Raw genomic sequence first — 17,813 nt, 5'->3', positions numbered from 1 at the left:
CCACTTGGAGGGAGGGTGGAAACTGGCTTGTGGGCTCTCTCTCTGTGGCATATTTTAATGTCATGAGAAGGTAAAGCCCTAATTAACACTCTGTCTTCAGAACTCCTTCCTCTGCACCACGTTTTATCTGTGTTAATTATCACCTCTTACAGGGACCACTAACTGCAACAGCTTTCCAGCCTCCTCTCCCAGCCTCCAAAATTAGTCTCTGCAGGGCAATCTGGACATCCTTTTAAAATGAAGTGGGCCCTGTCCCTGCCCTGCCCCAAACCATCACAGTGCCTCTCCAGCCTGCACAGTCAACCCTGCTGCCCAGCTGGCCTCCTCTCCTGCCCTGCCACCTGGCCTTTTTATAGTATCAAGAGCTCTAAGCTGCTTACATGTGCTGCTCCCTGTCCCTGAATGTTCATATCTCAATGTGCATGCATGCTCCCTCGCTTCAGTCATGTCTGACTTTTTACGACCTTATGGACTATAGCCCACCAGACTCTTCTGTCCATGGGATTCTCCAGGCAAGAATACTGGAGTGGGTTGCCAAGCCCTCCTCCAAGGGATCTTCCTGACCCAGGGATTGAATCCGAGTCTCTTGCATCTCTTGTACTTCAGGCAGATTCTTTATGCTGAGCCACAGGGGAAGCCCTACCTCAACATACTCAACTTACATATAAGAGATTATTTTATCAACATCTTTCACAACAGAGAAAACAGCAGATTCTGGTTAGGTCATAGATGTGACCAAATGTATCAGTGACAAGATGTATCAGTAAATATGTAAAGATAGGAGACTGTGGGTGATCCCACGGAAAATGAGACACACTGAAAAATGCAACTAAAATTGCTTTCGTCCTGAAATTGACCTCTTGAAATTGAGTGCCAATGAGGAATTTTTACCTCTGCTGAGGTACCAGTGAGTTTTCTATAGAATCTGAAAGAATGTATTAATTTCTCTTTTTGCTTTGGTTACTAGGAAGCTCTGAATTCCATTTGAATATGTAATATCAATCCTATAAGGGCAACACCTTGCACATGCCTATGTGTGTTAACATACACACACACAGTATACTTTCCAATATTGTTTCTGGTCTCTCTGCCTCTTTCACGATATGCTTTTTAGGTTAATTCACTCCGTTATTTTTGAAATAGGACGTAATATTAATTACAAATATATTAACAAATAAGTAAATGGGATAGATGGCTTCCCACGTGGCTCAGCAGTAAAGAACCCTCCTGCCAATGTAGGAGATGCAGGTTCGATCCCTGGGTCAGGAAGGTCCCCTGGAGAAGGGAATGGACCCCACTCCAGTGTTCTTGCCCGGAAAATCCCCAGGACAGAGGAGCCTGGCAGACGACAGTCCATGGAGTCTCATAGAGTCAGACGTGACTCAGTGCACACATGCACACAAATGGGATACAAAGAGTTAAAAGAAAGTGTTAACCATTTCTTTGCTCACTTCTACTTCTTGCATCCCCAATCTCAATCCTGGAAATTCATCTTCTATTATTCCTTCATGAAGATAATAGATTCTCTCGATTTTTAAAAATAAATAAACAGGGAGTTTGGAGGAGAATGGATACATGTATATGTATGGCTGAGTCCCTTCGCTGTTCACTTGAAACCATCACAATGTTGTTAACTGGCTATACCCCAATACAAAATAAAAAGTTTAAAATAAATAAAGAGGATGTTCAATCACACCAGTCACATAGGAGGTGCTCAATAAAACAACTGCTGAGAGGATTAATGAATGCTAAAGGCCATCTCGACGATTAGATCTCCACACGCAGTTGGAAGCAGAGACACTTTTCACAGACGCTTGGGCAGTAACTGGACTTTCTCATCCTACCTCTCTATCTCCCTCCACTTCTCAGAAATCCTTTGCTGCTGCTGACTTTGGTCTAAGAATGCACGTCATTTACAAGCAGAAGTCCAAACATCGTCAGCCTAAATTCTTACGGAATGTCAACATCAATCGGGTGGCAGTGTGGTGAGAATTCACTCTGTCTCCAAGAAGGGCAGCTTCATTGGCATGTACCTAACATCTGCATGCCCACTGGGGCCTAGATCGAGACCAAGATGAGCCCTGACATGGCCCATCCGTTCTGGCTCTTTGAGGCCACTTCACCACCTTGAGCTGCTGCACCCAGGGAAGATCAACTGAACTGCAGAGCAGCTGTGTGAGCCCAACCAAACTACCTCCCAGAAACGCAGCTCCACATAAAGGTCAGGAGGCACCATGACAACACACGTAGGAAGCAAACATGAAAGGAGGAAGGTAATTAAACCATTGGGAAAATGTGACTGCGTAGAGATACAGGCCAGGGGAGGTGGTAGAGAACTGACCACTAGTTGCCATCTTCTTTCCCCCTTTGCAGTTTTCTTATGATGTTTAGATTTGCCTTGGAACCTAAGTAGATTTTCCAAAATCAACTGTGCATCCCCCTCCTTCTCTTTTCTTTATAAGTTTGACCTTCTCCAAAGGCTCCAGTGTGAAGATACAGAAGCAAATCTTTGCTCCAGTGCTGAGAATGCCAGGATCCCAAAGGCTGGAACGGGCACCTGACATTTCAAAGCCCCTGCTCTCCAGCGTCTTTGCTCCTAAATGTCTGAGTGAGCCAAGGCTGGACAAAAAGGGAAAACATGGAGGATCAAAGAGAGGGAAAGAAGTGCTGTCCTTGGGGATAATGCCATGAGAAATATACAAGAAGACAGTGACAGAGTGACCCTCCCTTTGCAAAACATCTCATAAGATGAGGACAGAGCCGATTCCAGAAAGATATTGATTCCTTTTTAATGCAATTCTTCAATTATCCACTAAGCCTGGCTTTTAGTCTCTTATAATTTAAGTAAACTGCTTTACAAATGTTCTCTTAAATTTTGTCTCTATATTCTTTTCTTTTTTTCCTTTAAGGAAGAACTAACAAGTTTCTAGGAGTCATAGATATAATTATGAGATGCACCTCAATGGGTTTGCAATGGACTGTTCGTTGTCCAGAATCAATGTCCATAGCACATCCATCCATCAGGAAAATTAGTTTCTGTCAATATCATTTTCTCAGTGTACAAGTGGATACAGAGATGGGGAGTGGTCAAGAATCCTCCTGCCAGTACAGGAGATGCAGGTTCAATCTCTGGGTCTGGAATACTCCCTTGGAGGAGGAAATGGCAAACTACTCCAATATTCTTGCCTGGGAAATCCCACGGACAGAGGAGCCTGGCAGACTAGAGTCCATGGGGTCACAAAGAGTTCAACGAGACTTAGCAACTAAACAAACAGCAATTATCTATGTATATATGTATTTAATATATGGTATATTCTATATGCCACTTATATGTACGTGTGTGCATGTTCAGTGGCTCAGTAGCATTGGACTCTTTGCGACTCCACAGCCTGTAGCCCACCAGGCTCCTCTGTCCACAAAATTTTTCAGGCAAGAATACTGGAGTGGGTTGCTGTTTCCTTCTCAAGGGGATCTTCCCGACCCAAGGATGGAACCCACATCTCCTGCATTGGCAGGCAGATTCTTTACCACTGAACCACTTTGGAAACCCCTATATATGTATAAACAGCTATTCAAACACTAAATATGCAACGGGGTTCAAATTCACTATTTAAATTATATAAATTAGAGTAGGATACATTTTGTCTATCAGATTGGCAAAAATGGAAAAGGAATATGATATCCAGTGTTGGCAAGGCTGGGGAAAAATGAGGCATCATGAGATTAGTCCACTGCTAATGTTGGAGCAAGGACTGTAAAAAAACAAACTTCCCCAAGAGCACTCTGGCAACAGTTACCAAGCCTGAAAAATCTGCCTATTCCTGGAGCCAACGCCACCTCTAGAGAGACAGTCCAAAGAATTATTAGAGATGTGCTTCAATATTAATGTACAAGGATGTTTAAAGCAGAAATAAAGATAATGCTTAAAAAAAAAACAGTCCAACAAGAAGAAATCGGTTAAATAAATCATGTCTCTCTTTGTTGTGATATATTATGCAAGCATTAAAAATCATTTTGAAGAAATATTTATCAAAGTGGGGAAAAAAACAGTTGTGATACATTGTCTGGTGAAAGAGGCAGGCTTCATGACTATGTTCAGAATGGCAGTTTTCTAGGAGGTTCCCAGGGCAAATTTACAGGCACAGACACACAGGGGACTGGAGAGACAGGAATCAATTGTCCATAGGTTTAAGGGGGAATTATCAAGATTTGGGGTTTCTTCCTTTGTGTTTTTCTGGGTTTCTAAGTTTTCTAAATGGAACCTATCTCTCTTAGGTCATTAAAACACACACACTTGTGCACACACATACACGTTGGTATTTTAAAAGCTCAAACAGACTCCTCTGCTCCTCATGTTTCCTATGAGCTAAAGAAAATGGCCTTTGATTTGCCCAGTCTGCGACGGGGCTGACAGCCCCCTGTCTTCTACACAAGGCCCGGCAGACTCTGTCCTCATCCTGTCCAGAGGGCAGACAGCAAGACAGAGTCAAGCCTCCACCAGTCAGTGAGATGATTTCATAAGTTACGGGTTTATCTTAATGGGGGTGGAGTTGAGGTCACAGTTATCTATTTAAGGAATTTCCACAGACAACGCACAAAATAAAATCCTGACAAAGGCCAGGGTATAGTGAGAGGGAAAAGAGAGGGGACAAGGAGAAGAAGCAGCGTGGACGTGCCACCTCCGTACCTGCCGTCTAGAAAATGAAATGCATAGAGACTTCCTGGGAAGGGGTAGGGCGGCCACGGCCGGGGTTGTCTGGCTCCTTGTGGCTTTTCTTGCTAAGTGGGAAAAACTGGGGGAAAGACGCACATTTACTGACCCAGCTCTGACCAGCACTACGGCTCATGCACCCCGCTTCTCAGTTGTTAATAGAAGCTGTCGAGGGCAGTGGCTGTGAGCAATGCTTTGGAGGCAGAAAGACCTGGGTTCAAATCTTAGGCCTGTCAACCCCCATCTGTATGCAGGCGGCCAGTCACTTCCTATTCCAGACACTGTTTCCTCTCCCTGGGGGCTGTGTGAAAAGTCAGTATGCGAAGCCCCAGCAGAGTTCCTGGAGCCACACAGAAGACCCTCCGTGTGGCCATAGGTATTAGTGTGCTCAGTATTGCCAGCTTGTAAGCATCTTGTGTTACGTATTTTATACCAAGTAGATCCTTTGGCAGGAAAACAGACCCTAACACAGTGGGTAATCAATCAGTGTTCGAATGAAAAGATATGCACAGTACTTCAATACATTACCTGTAAGGCCATCAATATGGAGGAAATTGAACAGAGAAGGAACACAGAAGCTTAGTAACTTGTCTTCCATTTGACTACTCTTTCCATCACAATTTTATGGAAGAGGAGTTTGAAAATCAGAAAGGTTAAGAAGTTTGTTCAAGACCCTACAGGTCCAAAGTGGCCGAGTTGAGCTTGGAACCCAGAATGTCTGACTCCAGAACCCAGATTCAAGCACAGTAGGATGCTCCATCTCTCTGGTGTTGGGGTGATGGTCACAGTCCCTCAAGTTGACAAAACCTGGCTTTAAATCCTGGCTCTGCCACTTTCCATCTTGGTGACAACAGGCAAGTGACAAATTCGCGGCAGTTTTGCAAAAGGAAGTGAAAAACGTGGTATGTATTAATAAGGCTGTCGTGATGGCCAATGAATTTTATATATACAAAGGTTATTATTGTTCACAGAGCAATGCTAGGAAATACATACTGTGTAATGATGAGAGAAAAGGAGGCCACTACCTGGAGGAAGCAGAGGGGAGAAGAGAAGGTTTCCCGTAGGTGGAGTAGCTGCCTGTGGGTAGCAGATCTGCTATGGGGAGGCACAGGGGCCGTAGGACCATGGGTGGAGAGAAACGGAGCCTTGCTGCTTGTCTGACCAAGTGTGGACTACACTCTGGCACAGCTGGGGAAAAGGACTGTCTGTGGGTAAAAAAGGATCAGATCATGAGCAGCCCGAACGTCAGGGTCAGGAGCTCAGCCTCTGTCCCACAGGTTCCCAGCTCCACTGTGAGGCGTAGGCAGAGCACGGTGGCATCAGACCCCAGTTTCTAAAGTTCACTCTGCCTCCTGGACACGGAATGGACCGGCGAGTAGGTGAGCACGATGGGAGACAGACAGGCAGACAGCAGGGAGGCCTCTGCCATTGGCAGTGATGATAGGGGTTTGGGGGAGCTGCCTGAGACCTGCTGGAGAGAGGTCAGGACGGGAGGGTGTAACTCGCCACGGGCGGGCACAATCCCCGACAGGGATCATGGAGAAGGTTTCGAACTGTGGTGTTGGAGAAGACTCCTGAGACTGCAAGGAGATCAGATTAGTCCCTCCTAAAGGAAACCAACCCTGAATATTCATTGGAAGGGCTGATGCTGAAGCCACCTGATGCGAAGAGCCGACTCACTGGAAAAGACCTTGAGGCTGGGAAAGATTGAGGGCAGGAGGAGAAGGAGATGACAGGGTGAGATGGTTGGATGGCATCACTGACTTGGTGGACATGAGTTTGAGCAATCTCGTGGAGATGGTGAAGGAGAGGGAAGCCTGGCTTGCTGCAGCCCACGGGGTCGCAGAGTCGGACACGACTGAGCGAATGAACAACAGCAGAGAGGTGCCATCAGAGGCTGAGAGATAAGTCAGAGCTTCCAGGGCAGATACAAGTTGCTCTTAATACTACAGAAGAGCTGAAAAAATAAGTGAAAATAAACACACGAAAGGGAGGAAGAGATCCTGTTCAGAGACGACACAGGTAGAAGATGGGTGAAGAGACAGACATTTGGAGGGAAAGAGGAAGGAATTTGTGGGTGACCTGAACATTCTGACATGCCCTGTTGACTTAAAAAATCTCAGGATTTGGAGGAATTCTTGGAAGGGGGAGAGGGATCAGGAGAGTTGGGGGAAAAATCTGGGAGAGGGCTGGGAAACCCAAGAAGAAAGAGGAAGGAGGCAGAAGAGAGAAGAAGGAAAGGATAGAGATGATGCTGGGTCCAGACACACCAAAGGACCCCGTGCCCTCTATCTGGGGCCAGGAGGACAGAAATGGAAGAAGGAAAACCCATCCCCAGGGACTTCTGAGCAAAGCTTCTGATAGCTGGATTCTCTTATTAATCAGAAACCTCTTAGTGAAGCCTAGAACATCATTTCAGAAGTGGTTCAAATTGCAGAGGGTTTTTTTTTTGTTTGTTTCTTTTAAGAGTGGCTGCCCATGTTGTCAAATTACCACTTTCACCTGTATTAACTGCTTAAATGGGTTCTGCAAACACCTCTATCTTCTCTACCGCCTCATCAAGGCCCCTGGGGAGCCCATCAGGGAAGGATGCTGGGGAACAAGGTTGGGGACGCAGCTGACCGGGGGGCTGCACACACTGGCCTCTAGGCCACGCATCTATCTTGCCTCCCCACATTTTTAAGGGAAGTTGAGACATACAATTCCACTCAACCCCTGGGCCTGATGACTGCTGCAACATGAAAACGCAGATGCTGACATCCAGATAGGAGCAATTACATTTTTAAAGAAACTCTGTCTACGTGGGAACATTGATTACATTTAGTAAATGACCCTGCAATTCAAACAGTTATAATGGAACATGAGAGCCTCAAGTTCCAATATTTTCTGCCAAATATATTTTTGCTTTTTTTTAAAAAAAAAAAACAGGCACAACAAAAAACTGTCAAAGCCAAGCAAATTCAGTCAATAACATTTTTCATTTCACTTCTTGCAGTGGGACCTCCATGGCCTTATTTCTCAAACTTTTGATGTGCAACAGTGTCAGTAACCTGTTCATGAGGACAGTGAAACGAGCTCACCGGTGGGGGAGTCTGAGTCACAGAGAGGCAAAGGGAGTTAGCTGCCCAAGGTCACAGCCAAGTACACTCTCAGATGAACCCAGGTCCATCTCCAAAAGCTGCCTCTTGGGTACAGACCTCCCTTCCCTTGATTTTCCAATTTATCAGCTGACTGTGTGCATCTGGGATTGTGCTCTGAAATGGTTAAAGATGGGGACAGGGTGGATCCATGTCTTTGATCAAATCTTTATGTGGATAAGTGGAGGTGGGGAGGGGAGGAGGGATGGAATCCAAAAGAAGACAGGCTTTCCAAACTTCAGAGTGGTTAAGAATTGCCTAGGGGGCTTGCTGGGCTTCCCTGCTGGCTCAGTGGTAAAGAATCTGTCCGCCAGTGCAGAAGATGTGGGTTCGATCCCTGGCCCAGGAAGCTCCCCTGGAGAAGGAAATGGCAACTCACTCCAGGATACTTGCTTGGAGAATTCCTTGGACAGAAGAGCCTGGTGGGGCTACAGTCTATGGGGTCACAAAAAAGTCAGACACGAATTAGCAACTAAACAATGGGGGCTTGTTAATTTGTGAATCACCTCTTCTAAGGCCCCAACTCCTGGGTGTTTGAAAACACCATTCGATGTCACGGTACTCTCTTCTTCCCTGCAGCCTGCATCTTTTAAGTCCTATAAAAACGACACCTTGGGACCTGTTTATGGGAGGCTGATGTATTTGCTTTGCATTTGAGAGGATGCTGATATTATGAAAACTCAGGTAGAGAGAAAAAATAACTGTGAAACTGGCTGCCAGCTGAAGCAAAGCCACAGCCAATTTAGCAGCAGGAACACAAATTCTCAAAGGGGAAAGGAGGCAAAGGGGCTGGGACTGGAAAAGAAGAAGAAGGGGAAAAAAAAAAAGAAATTATGCATTCTCAGAAAAAGCAGCTTTGAAACACACATGTGATTAAGAGAAACTTGCCCTTCACGTAAAATGCTGAGGTTTCTTGAAACCTGCCAGAACGGTGTTTCTCTTTTTTTTTTTAATAACAAAAAACCAGAAGATACAGAAGATACATCTCACCCGAAATTGGTTCATTGATTGCTTCAGAATGCATAAATGGTTCTATTTTGGAAGCTCACACCGTCAGGCTGGGGAAATAACCCACTTTTGGGAATGTGATTTTAAAATTAAGAGCACAGTGACACATGAAATAACCGAAGGGGTCTCATAGGGTAGACTTGGTGGGAAAAGGTATTGCCCACCCAGTCAGACTACACTTTTTTTTAAGACTTTTCATTGAAACAGTTTCCTACTTACCAATGTTTTCACACTTGTTCAGTCATTTGATCCCTACAGCCCTGGGAAGGAGGCAGGTGGGAGATTGCTGTTGTTTAGTGGCTAAGGTGTGTCCAGCTCTTTTGTGGCAGCGATGCCCATTTCACAGTTGCAAAGCCGAGGTTCAGAGAGTCACATGACCTGCCCGCAGCCACACAGCCGACTTCCTGGCACACGACACACTAGAGTCGATGGCTTTCCTTGAGTTTTCTATTCAGCACCCACTATGCTGCAACCCCTAGACTTCCTTAAGCTATTACACTCAAGAACTAAGGCATCCTGAACTCTCCAGCATGGCATTAGTAGTAAGAGCATTCCATTCATTCGGCGAATATTTATTTATGTATTAAAACACCTACTGTGTGCCAGTCACTGTGGAGGTATTGGGGTATGTGAGTGAGCAATGCAGATCCCATTTCTCACAGAGCTTACTCACAGTGGGGAAGGCAGATGATAAACAGCTAAAATGTCCTTCTAGTAGTGACAAGTGTGCTGAAGGAAAGTAAAGCCGGTTATGAGGATGGATGCGGGCGAGTGTGGGAGCGGGAGATCCCTTTGGAGAGGGTGGCAGGGAGGCAGAGGCAGGCCGGTATCACAGCTCTTAAAACACTTGGTGTCCTGTGTCCATGAGTAGCTCCAAGTCTCCCTCATGACTCCCTGGGGGCACAGGCTGCATACATTCATCTCTGATTTCCAAGTACCAGCCAGTGGCCCGGGTGCAGTGAGCGCTGTTCAGAGCAGCTGTGGACAAATGACTGTGCCTGAAGCCAGGACTAAAACACGCTGCTTTCTCTGGATGTGTGAGCGTCAGGCTCCCCACTTGGTCGAATGAAGCCTTTGAAAGACCCCTGAACGTCAGGCACAAAATGTGCCTTTTGCCTGCCTTCCAGCAGGGGGCTGGCACTGCCTTCTATGCGGATGGCTGTTTAACCCTAGGGCTGAGTTCCAGGGTAGGGAGGTAAGGCAAAAGGGCCACTGAAGTCCTGATGGTGACTCCAGGCTAGTCAATTTTACCTCCTTGAGCACCAGCCTCCTGACTTCCCTGCCTCCCCTGGGAGGGAGAAAGTGTGAAGCAGACAGCAGCAGCACACACTAAGCCTCTTCTCTTCCCAACAGTGTTCCGGTGATGCAAGGCTAAAATACAAGTGCACCGGCCCCATGGGGGTGCCTCCTGCAGTGACGCCAGGAGTGCACGAGAGCGGAATGCAGAGTCTGTTTCCTGCTCCTTGCACCCTTTCCATCCGCCCTGCTGGAAAAGTAAAATGGCAACATCTGCAGCCCAGGAATCTTCAAAAGGTGACCCCCACCTTGGGGGAGCGCAATTAGAAGTCCTCGTGAGCTCTACGTTAACATCAGATTCTTGGTTGAGGGTTTTTAAAGAAACAGAGAAAAAGAATTGGCTTTGAAAGATCTGTATTGCAGCCTCCAGCTACCTCTAGTCATGAAATGCCATTCTTCCCAGCAGAGCCTCTGGTCTGGAGTCCCTAAACGGTGGAGACCAGACGCTGTCCTTCCAGGTCATCAAAGAACCTTGCAGGAAAGCCAGTTGGAGCCTAATCCCCATGGATGACTGCTTCAGTGCAAAGCCCTCTGAAGGACGGCGGGGGGATTACGACTCGGAGAAGCATGTGTGCGGTGAGCGCGAGCAGACAGGCAGGCGAGGGGCTGCGTGCGCTTGACAGGTGCATACAGGCTGTGTGCCGTGCGGCTGGAGGCAGGCGGAGGTGGGAGGCAACAACACGGACAGAATCCAGTTGGTTGAGGGTTAAAGGATCATACTTATCTTTGCAGATCCATCCACATGATGAATCTGTGGCAGGTAATAAACATTGCCGTTGGTCGGGAGGGGGTGGGGTGACAGAGAAACAAGAAGCTAGCGCTGGAGTGATTCCTATATCTCTTTCCTGTCCGGCTTAAGTCAGGAGGCAGGAATTGTATACTATAAAAATAACAATTCTGAAAAAAAAAAAAAGGTGTTCTCTTCTACCTTGCAAAATGTTTCTTTGATTTGAACAGTAAATAACCAGTTGAAAGGCACCATCATTTTTTAAAACCTTCAGGATCTACTTGAGCCAAATAAATACACAAGGTTAAATTAAAGAAATGGACTCTCTCAAGGTACTGCATCACACTCTGGATCCAGCAAGCAAACATCTATTCAATAAAGGTTTTATTAATAGTGAGCTTTCAACATGTTATGGCTGGCAGGACTCAGAGGACCCAAGAATGAATACAGGGCCAAAGGGAAGTCTGCGTGTCCCCATGAACATATCAGCCAGGGTTTTCCAAACTGAAAGACAGGAATGAGATAGGGAAGGAGGAGCTGCGTTTCAGACACCAAGTTGGAAGCGGTAATAATTTGTCATGGCTTCAGCTAACCGTGTACAATGTGAAAATGACGAATGTGTCGTTTAGAATGTGCTGGACCAAATACAATAACATATTATTATGGGCAGATTCTCCCTGGGTTATTATGCAAAGGAAGGGAGGGTGTGATAACTCTAAATAAATGAAAGGGCCAGCCCCTGCTTTAAACTTCTGGAATATTTCAAATTCTAATATGCTCCTTGGATGTACCCAGCGGTGGTGGGGGGTGGAAATTCAGAGACTGTAATGAAGCTGTTTAATTTTTATCAAGAGGAAACACAGGCATTCATACACACATCCCAGTAACACATAGATAGCTCTCCCTTTCTACTTCCCGATGAATCAGGGACTCAGAAAGCAAGCCAAGCAGGCGAGTGAACTTGATCTTGACTACTCCCAGGGTGGTGCTGTGCGTGCCACAATCCTATTGTCACTGTCTCACGTACCCTGGAAAGTCACAAGGGCTAGTGTGTCTGGGCTGAGGGGAGCGGTCAAGTTCCTATCAGCACAGTGTGTAACCCACCAGTTTTTTGATTTCGTAGCAGGCTACCCAAGAGTGCCAAGATTCTTGTCTCCCAATCCTTAGCCAACTTCCTTTACTCTGCCTTAAACAAAAGCAATTCCGAAAGAGCACAGAAACCCCCACCGAATTAGACATATAAATACCTTCTGGGTAGTACATATGAAGCAAAGCACAGATTGTCTGAGCTGGAAGGGACCTTGGGCAGTCCCTGGCTCACCCACCTGGGACCCAGAGAGGGTCCGTGACTGGCCCAAGGTCACACAGCAAATGTGCACCAGAGTCCAATACAGCATCCTTGGTCTGGGGACTTCTTGGCCAATTTATCAAGCATTTTTGGCTGAAAATCTTTGAAAGGTCTTCTTTTTTGTTAGTATTGGCTTGGCTCCTGTTTGTTCAAGACAGACTTTTCAAAAATCCAACGTTTCAACATAATTGCAAATAGTAAGTGGCTTGCCTTATCTGCGCCTGTCACTGCTGATTTAGCAAACAGGCTTCAAGAGAGGGCTGGGAGCTTCAGGAGACAGAGGATAAAGTCCTCCTTAAATTTGCTGTAACGATGGATACTTGATTTGTCAGACAGAGAAGTGGAAGAACCTTTGTATATTCAATCTCCTCTGTTCACTGAGAGGAGGTGACCCTCTCTGATTCATAAACTATTAAGTAACCTGATTTCTAAAATTTAATTTTCTTTTGACACACACACACACATACAGGTGTGCGCGCGCTTGCACACGTGCAATCTCTCCTTTGAGAAGCTCAGAGGATCTTTTCCCCCTTTCTACCTGGAGAAGAAAAATAAAGATTTTAAGACTGAAGCCATATTGCCTCAATAGCCAAGTGTCTATTGACAGTGAACAGAGAAGGGAAAAGTGGCATATATTTACATACAGTGGAATATTATTCAGCTACTAAAAAAGGAAATCTTGCCATTTGTGACAACACAGATGAACCTGGAGGACACTGTACTAAGTAAAATAAGCCAGACACAGAAAAATATTGTATGATTTCAATTATAAATGGAATATAAAAACGTTCAGCTCACAAAAGCAGAGAGGAGGATGGTGGTTACCAGGGTTTAGGGTTGGTGGAAAAGGGGAGATATTGGTAGAAACTTCCAGTTATGAGTAGCTTCTAGGGATCTAATGCACAGCAAGGTGACCATATTTATTAATAATAATTCTAAATTGTATTCTTAAGATTTTCTAAGTGTTTACATCTTAAGTGTTCTTACCACAGAAATAAAATAACATGTAAAGTGATGGATATGTGAATTAGCTTAATTGTGGTCATCATTTTGCGATATAAAGGTCAAATATCCCATATTCCATTGTATATCTTAAATAACCCACTTCAGTATTCTTGCCTGGACAAGAATTCTTGCACTTCAGTATTCTCTCCCATGGACAGAGGAGCTGGGCAGGCTATAGTCCATAGGGTCGCAAAGAGTCGGACACGACAGAAGCACCTTAGCATGCAGCAACACACCTTAAATATATACAGTTTTTACTTGCCAGTTAGTTACACTTCAATAAAACTGTGGGAGGAAGCAAAAAATAAATGAATACAATTGAAGAGGAAAAAGGAAAACATGTCTCCTACTAAAGGCAACCTGGTATCCTGGAACAGGAAAAGGACAGAAGCAGAAACACTGATGCCATTTGAATAAAACCCGAAGTTAAAAATCCTTACACCATAGCTTTTAAAGAGAGGCTGGCAGTGCAGAAATCCTGGTTAAGGGCAGTTTGTACCTAATGGAGAAGCTGGGGCCTCTTTGGACTTTCAGTTAAGGGGACTCGGCACCCTGAATTTTGTAAAAATGTGTCAATAGCTGCACGTGTTCTAAACTGTCCCTGAAACCCACCCACCCATCCTGCATGCCTAGGGCTCCCAGGCTTCGGAGATGAGGTTCCGCCTCCTCCGTTTTAAATTCCACCCATGGAAAGTCCGTCCCCCTCTCGTCCCTGGAGTTAAGGTGACACAGAGCTGCTCATTTGCCTGTTGCTTCTGAAGGGTCCAAAGGGGCGTGTTCCAGGCAGGTCACACGTCTGGCGTTGGCCGGGAGGAAGCGGGTCATCCGAGGGGATGGTGTTCCCCCAGCCTGGGCAGGAAAAGTGACAGGGACACGGAACTGCCTGGCTCCCACTGGCTCCCACCTGTCCAAGGGCTGTTCTGCTCCGATCAAGCCCTCCCTCCGGCAAGGGGAGTTCTGGAGCTTCAAAAGCTATGCCCAGTGAGTTTAGGTCTGACTCTGGAGGCAACAAGAATAAACACACAAGCGAAGGCCTGGTGCCCGGGGGCAGCAGCACCTTGGTGTAGTGGAGGTAGGTTCGGGGAGAAGATGCAGGGCGCCATCGACAGATGGGGAGGGCAGAATGGAAACTCTGGAGCGTCTCCAGCCTCAGAGGCGTGGCTGAGTCTGGGGTGGGAACTGAAGGGGTGCTTGGTGTTTTTAATGCCCAGGTTTCCTGAGGCCTTTCCCAAGTCTATCACCTCCTGACAATTAAGCTACCCGAGTCCTTTTAAATTGCCACTAAAATTGAATCCACGTTTATAAATGACCATTTGGATCAAACATCTTTCAAGTAAAAATTTGTCATCTGGGAACTCCAGACCTTTCAGGATCAAAGGCTAATGGGCTATTTCTTTTTTTAAAATACGTGGAATGTCAGATAATGGAAACAGATGAACTGTTGAGGGGTGAGGAGGAGACAGGAGGATGTTTGACTGGAAACCCAGAGGGAGCTTCATCCTCTGCACCCTCAAGCAGTGTGAACTCATCAGCCTGTTTTCTGGGAGCAGCAGGGAAGTTTCTAAAATCCTCAGGGGCCTCCCTGAGGGGCAGACAGGTTAGGAAGCAGAGCGAAGCCAAGGTCAGAGGATGGTTGTGCCCCAGGTGAACAGTCAGGAAATGAGCTCTAGAGGCACTTGGTCACAGGTCACTAACAGACACGGGAAACAGCCCAGGGACCTCTGCTGCCTGAGTGTTTCCCAGCAGCCTGCAGTCCCTGAGCTGGAGTCCAAACACTTGCATGGAGGGGACCAGAGGCTGGGGTGAGGGATGGGTGGTGAGAAGCTGGGTCAGAAGCCTGCCCAATCCCCTGGGAAGCATTTTCCTTGCAGAAGCAAACTGTGTCACTGTTCCTTTTCCCCAAAACTCTTCACTTCTTGACACAGAGGTGGCGTGTGTGTGTGCGTGTGTGTGTGCGCACGCGCAGGGCATGCACCTGCAAAGCATCGCTGAATCCACACATAAACCAAACACCGTCCCATCTCTTACTGATTTTCAATAGCCCTGGGCATGAGATTAGCAAACGCATACATTCCTTTAAAGAGCATGTTAAATTCCTAAGAGTTAGTTGTCATGAGGTTATTTTTCTCAACAGACCCAAAAAGCACAACTACTCTCAAGGGGGTGGGAGATTTATTCTTGACATTCAGGCAAACACCCCCTTCCCATCAAGGTTAGGGACACTTATGGTCCAAATGGAGAACCAGAGGTTCTGAGGGACCTGTCCCAGGATACACAGCCTGGTCCATAAATAGCAAGGTCAGGCCAGACCTCTGTGGGTCATCAGCACAGCCTCCTTGGACTACTCTGGAGTTAACAAAACTTTCAGGAGCAAAAGCCTCCAGAATAATGAGAATAACAACAGCTGAAGGGGAGCTCGCCCACTGATTACTAACCATATGCCAAGCAGACACAGTCCCTCTTCTAATGCTCATAAGAAGCCTTTTCCCACTTTGTGGGAATCATACCTTTGCAGGAGCGTTTGATAATGCCTGTCTCCCACACACTAGCCTTTATGCCCCATGAAGGCAGGGTCCATGCCTTTTCGCCCATCACTATGTCCCAAGTGCCTGGTATCTATTTGCTCAAAAAACCTAGATGTTCGTGTTTTAAGGAAACACTTTTAAGAAAAACGGGGCCCAGAAAGGCCAAGATATTTGGCTAAGGACACACAGCATGGAGTTACTACTAATATGAGGTGCTTCGCCACTCTGCCCCGAAGTCAACCCCAAGTCAGAGCCCTACCTTGACAGCTTCAGCGTGGGTCACTCGGGCCAGGGATTTGTCGTTGACACGCAGAATCTGGTCCCCGACTCTCAGCCCCTCCTTCTCGGCCAGGGAGCCCGGCTCCACCAGCGACACATAGATGCCCACGCCATGCTCCGAGCCCCCGCGGATGCTGAAGCCCAAGCCCTCGTGGGCCTTGGCGCGCCGCAGGCTCACCAGGCGCACCTCCCCGGGCCCCGCGCCGTCGGGGCCGCCCCAGACGGGTTGCCTGTAGGGGGTGGTGGCGGGCAGGTAGAGGCCCTCCGCCGTATACTGGTCGAAGAGCAGCTGGTCGGAGCGCGGGATGACCAGCCGCAGCATCGGCAGCAGGCGCCGCTTGACCGGGCTGTCCAGCAGCACGCGCAGGGTGCGCACCAGGTCGAAGACGTTGCGGCGCGCGTGGTAGGCGTTCAGGCAGTGCGTGAACTGCTCCCGCTCCGCCTCGCTCAGCAGCGCGGTCAGCGCCTGGTGCAGCTGGCGCACGTTGGCAGACAGCAGTCGCAGCCCCGCGCCCCCGCCGCCGCCCGCCCCGGCCGCCGAGCCCAGCGAGCCGGTGGAGGACGAGCCCACCGACAGGCCGTCCAGCTGCGCGTTCATCTCCCCGCCAAGGCCCGGGCGGAATCGGGGCGCGCGGTGGGACAGCCGCGGCACTCGCCGGCACTGGCGCGACAGCTGGATCCCGGGAGCGCGGAGATCGCGGCTGGAGTCTGGGTCTGGGAGCTGGGGATGGCGGGGTGGGGGGGCGGGCGCCGGGGGGATGCCGAGACAGGGGCTGGATCCGGGAAGACCTGGAGAAGGCTGGAGTCTAGGTTTGGAGGGCACGAAAACGGTGCCTTAATCCTGGGGCGGGATCGCGGAGACCAATGCTAGATTCCTGGGCGCGCGAAGACCGAAGGGGTCGCGAAACTGGAGTCCAGAGGACGCGGAGACAGCGGCTGGAGTCCCGGCAGGGCGGAGACGGCGGCGGGGTCCCCAGGGACAAGGAGTTGGCGGCTGGAGCCCGGAGGTCGCGGAGACTGCGGCTGGAGTCCGAGGGGACGAGGAGAGAGCAGCTACATTCTGAGGGGCACAGAGACCACGAGTGGCCAGAGCCGGGAGGAGGGGCGCAGCAAAGCCGACCGCCCCGTCACACCATACCAGGGGCTCCCCCAGCCGCGACGCCTGCTCCTCTCGGGCTGGGGGACCCCGAAGTCATAAACTGGGGTGGGGGCGCTCTAGACGCTGAGTCCGCAGGACCGCAGCCGGTGGAGCCGCGCGGACGTCCGGCAGGGGGTGCGAGGCATGTGCAAGGCAGCCCCGGGATGCAAACAGCCCGGGGTCCCCTGCGCCCCTGCACCGCCCGCGCGCAGACGGAGCCGCGCGGCCGCGAGCCCAGACTTTGAGAACTGTTGAGCCGCCCGGGGCCGATCTTCCAGTGAGTTCCGAAGCCGTCGCTGTCGCCGTCGCCAGCCCAGTCTAGGCCCCGCCCCTTGCCCCTCCCCCTCTCTACCCCTCCACCTCGGCGCGGGCACTTCAGGAAATGACGTCCCGCCTCGCGCCTGGCGGTTGCCTGGAGACGGGGTGAAACAGTCTAGCCCCAGGGAAGAAAGGGGTGAAAGTGGGGGTTAGGGGTGGGAGGAGCTCCAGTGTTGATGAGAGTTACCCCCACTTCCCCAGCAGGTGGCCGGGAGGGAGAAGTGCACCTCAAAAACTGTTCTCTTCCACGATCGAGGCATGCTCATCGGGATCGCTTTGGAGCAACTGGCCAGTAGGCTAATTCACAACTCGGGGGGAAAA

At 48.6% G+C, this 17,813-nt stretch overlaps 1 protein-coding gene across 2 annotated transcripts in view; it reads right to left on the bottom strand.

Annotated features, from left to right (window-relative positions):
* Window positions 1-17,513, bottom strand: part of WHRN (whirlin) — a 91,348-nt gene extending 73,835 nt beyond the window's left edge. For both annotated transcript variants that reach the window (XM_069573844.1, XM_069573845.1), the window contains exon 1: window positions 16,017-17,513. In XM_069573844.1, coding sequence (XP_069429945.1) covers window positions 16,017-16,634 — 618 coding nt within the window. In that variant the 5' untranslated portion in view covers window positions 16,635-17,513. The remainder of the gene's footprint in view (window positions 1-16,016) is intronic.
* Between the last annotated feature and the right edge of the window lie 300 nt (window positions 17,514-17,813).

This window comes from Ovis canadensis, chromosome 2 (genome assembly GCF_042477335.2).
Source record: "Ovis canadensis isolate MfBH-ARS-UI-01 breed Bighorn chromosome 2, ARS-UI_OviCan_v2, whole genome shotgun sequence".
In the NCBI taxonomy this organism is placed as follows: Eukaryota; Metazoa; Chordata; class Mammalia; order Artiodactyla; family Bovidae; genus Ovis; species Ovis canadensis.
Note: the sequence above shows the minus strand (reverse complement) of the source record. Positions and strands in the feature narration are given on the sequence as shown.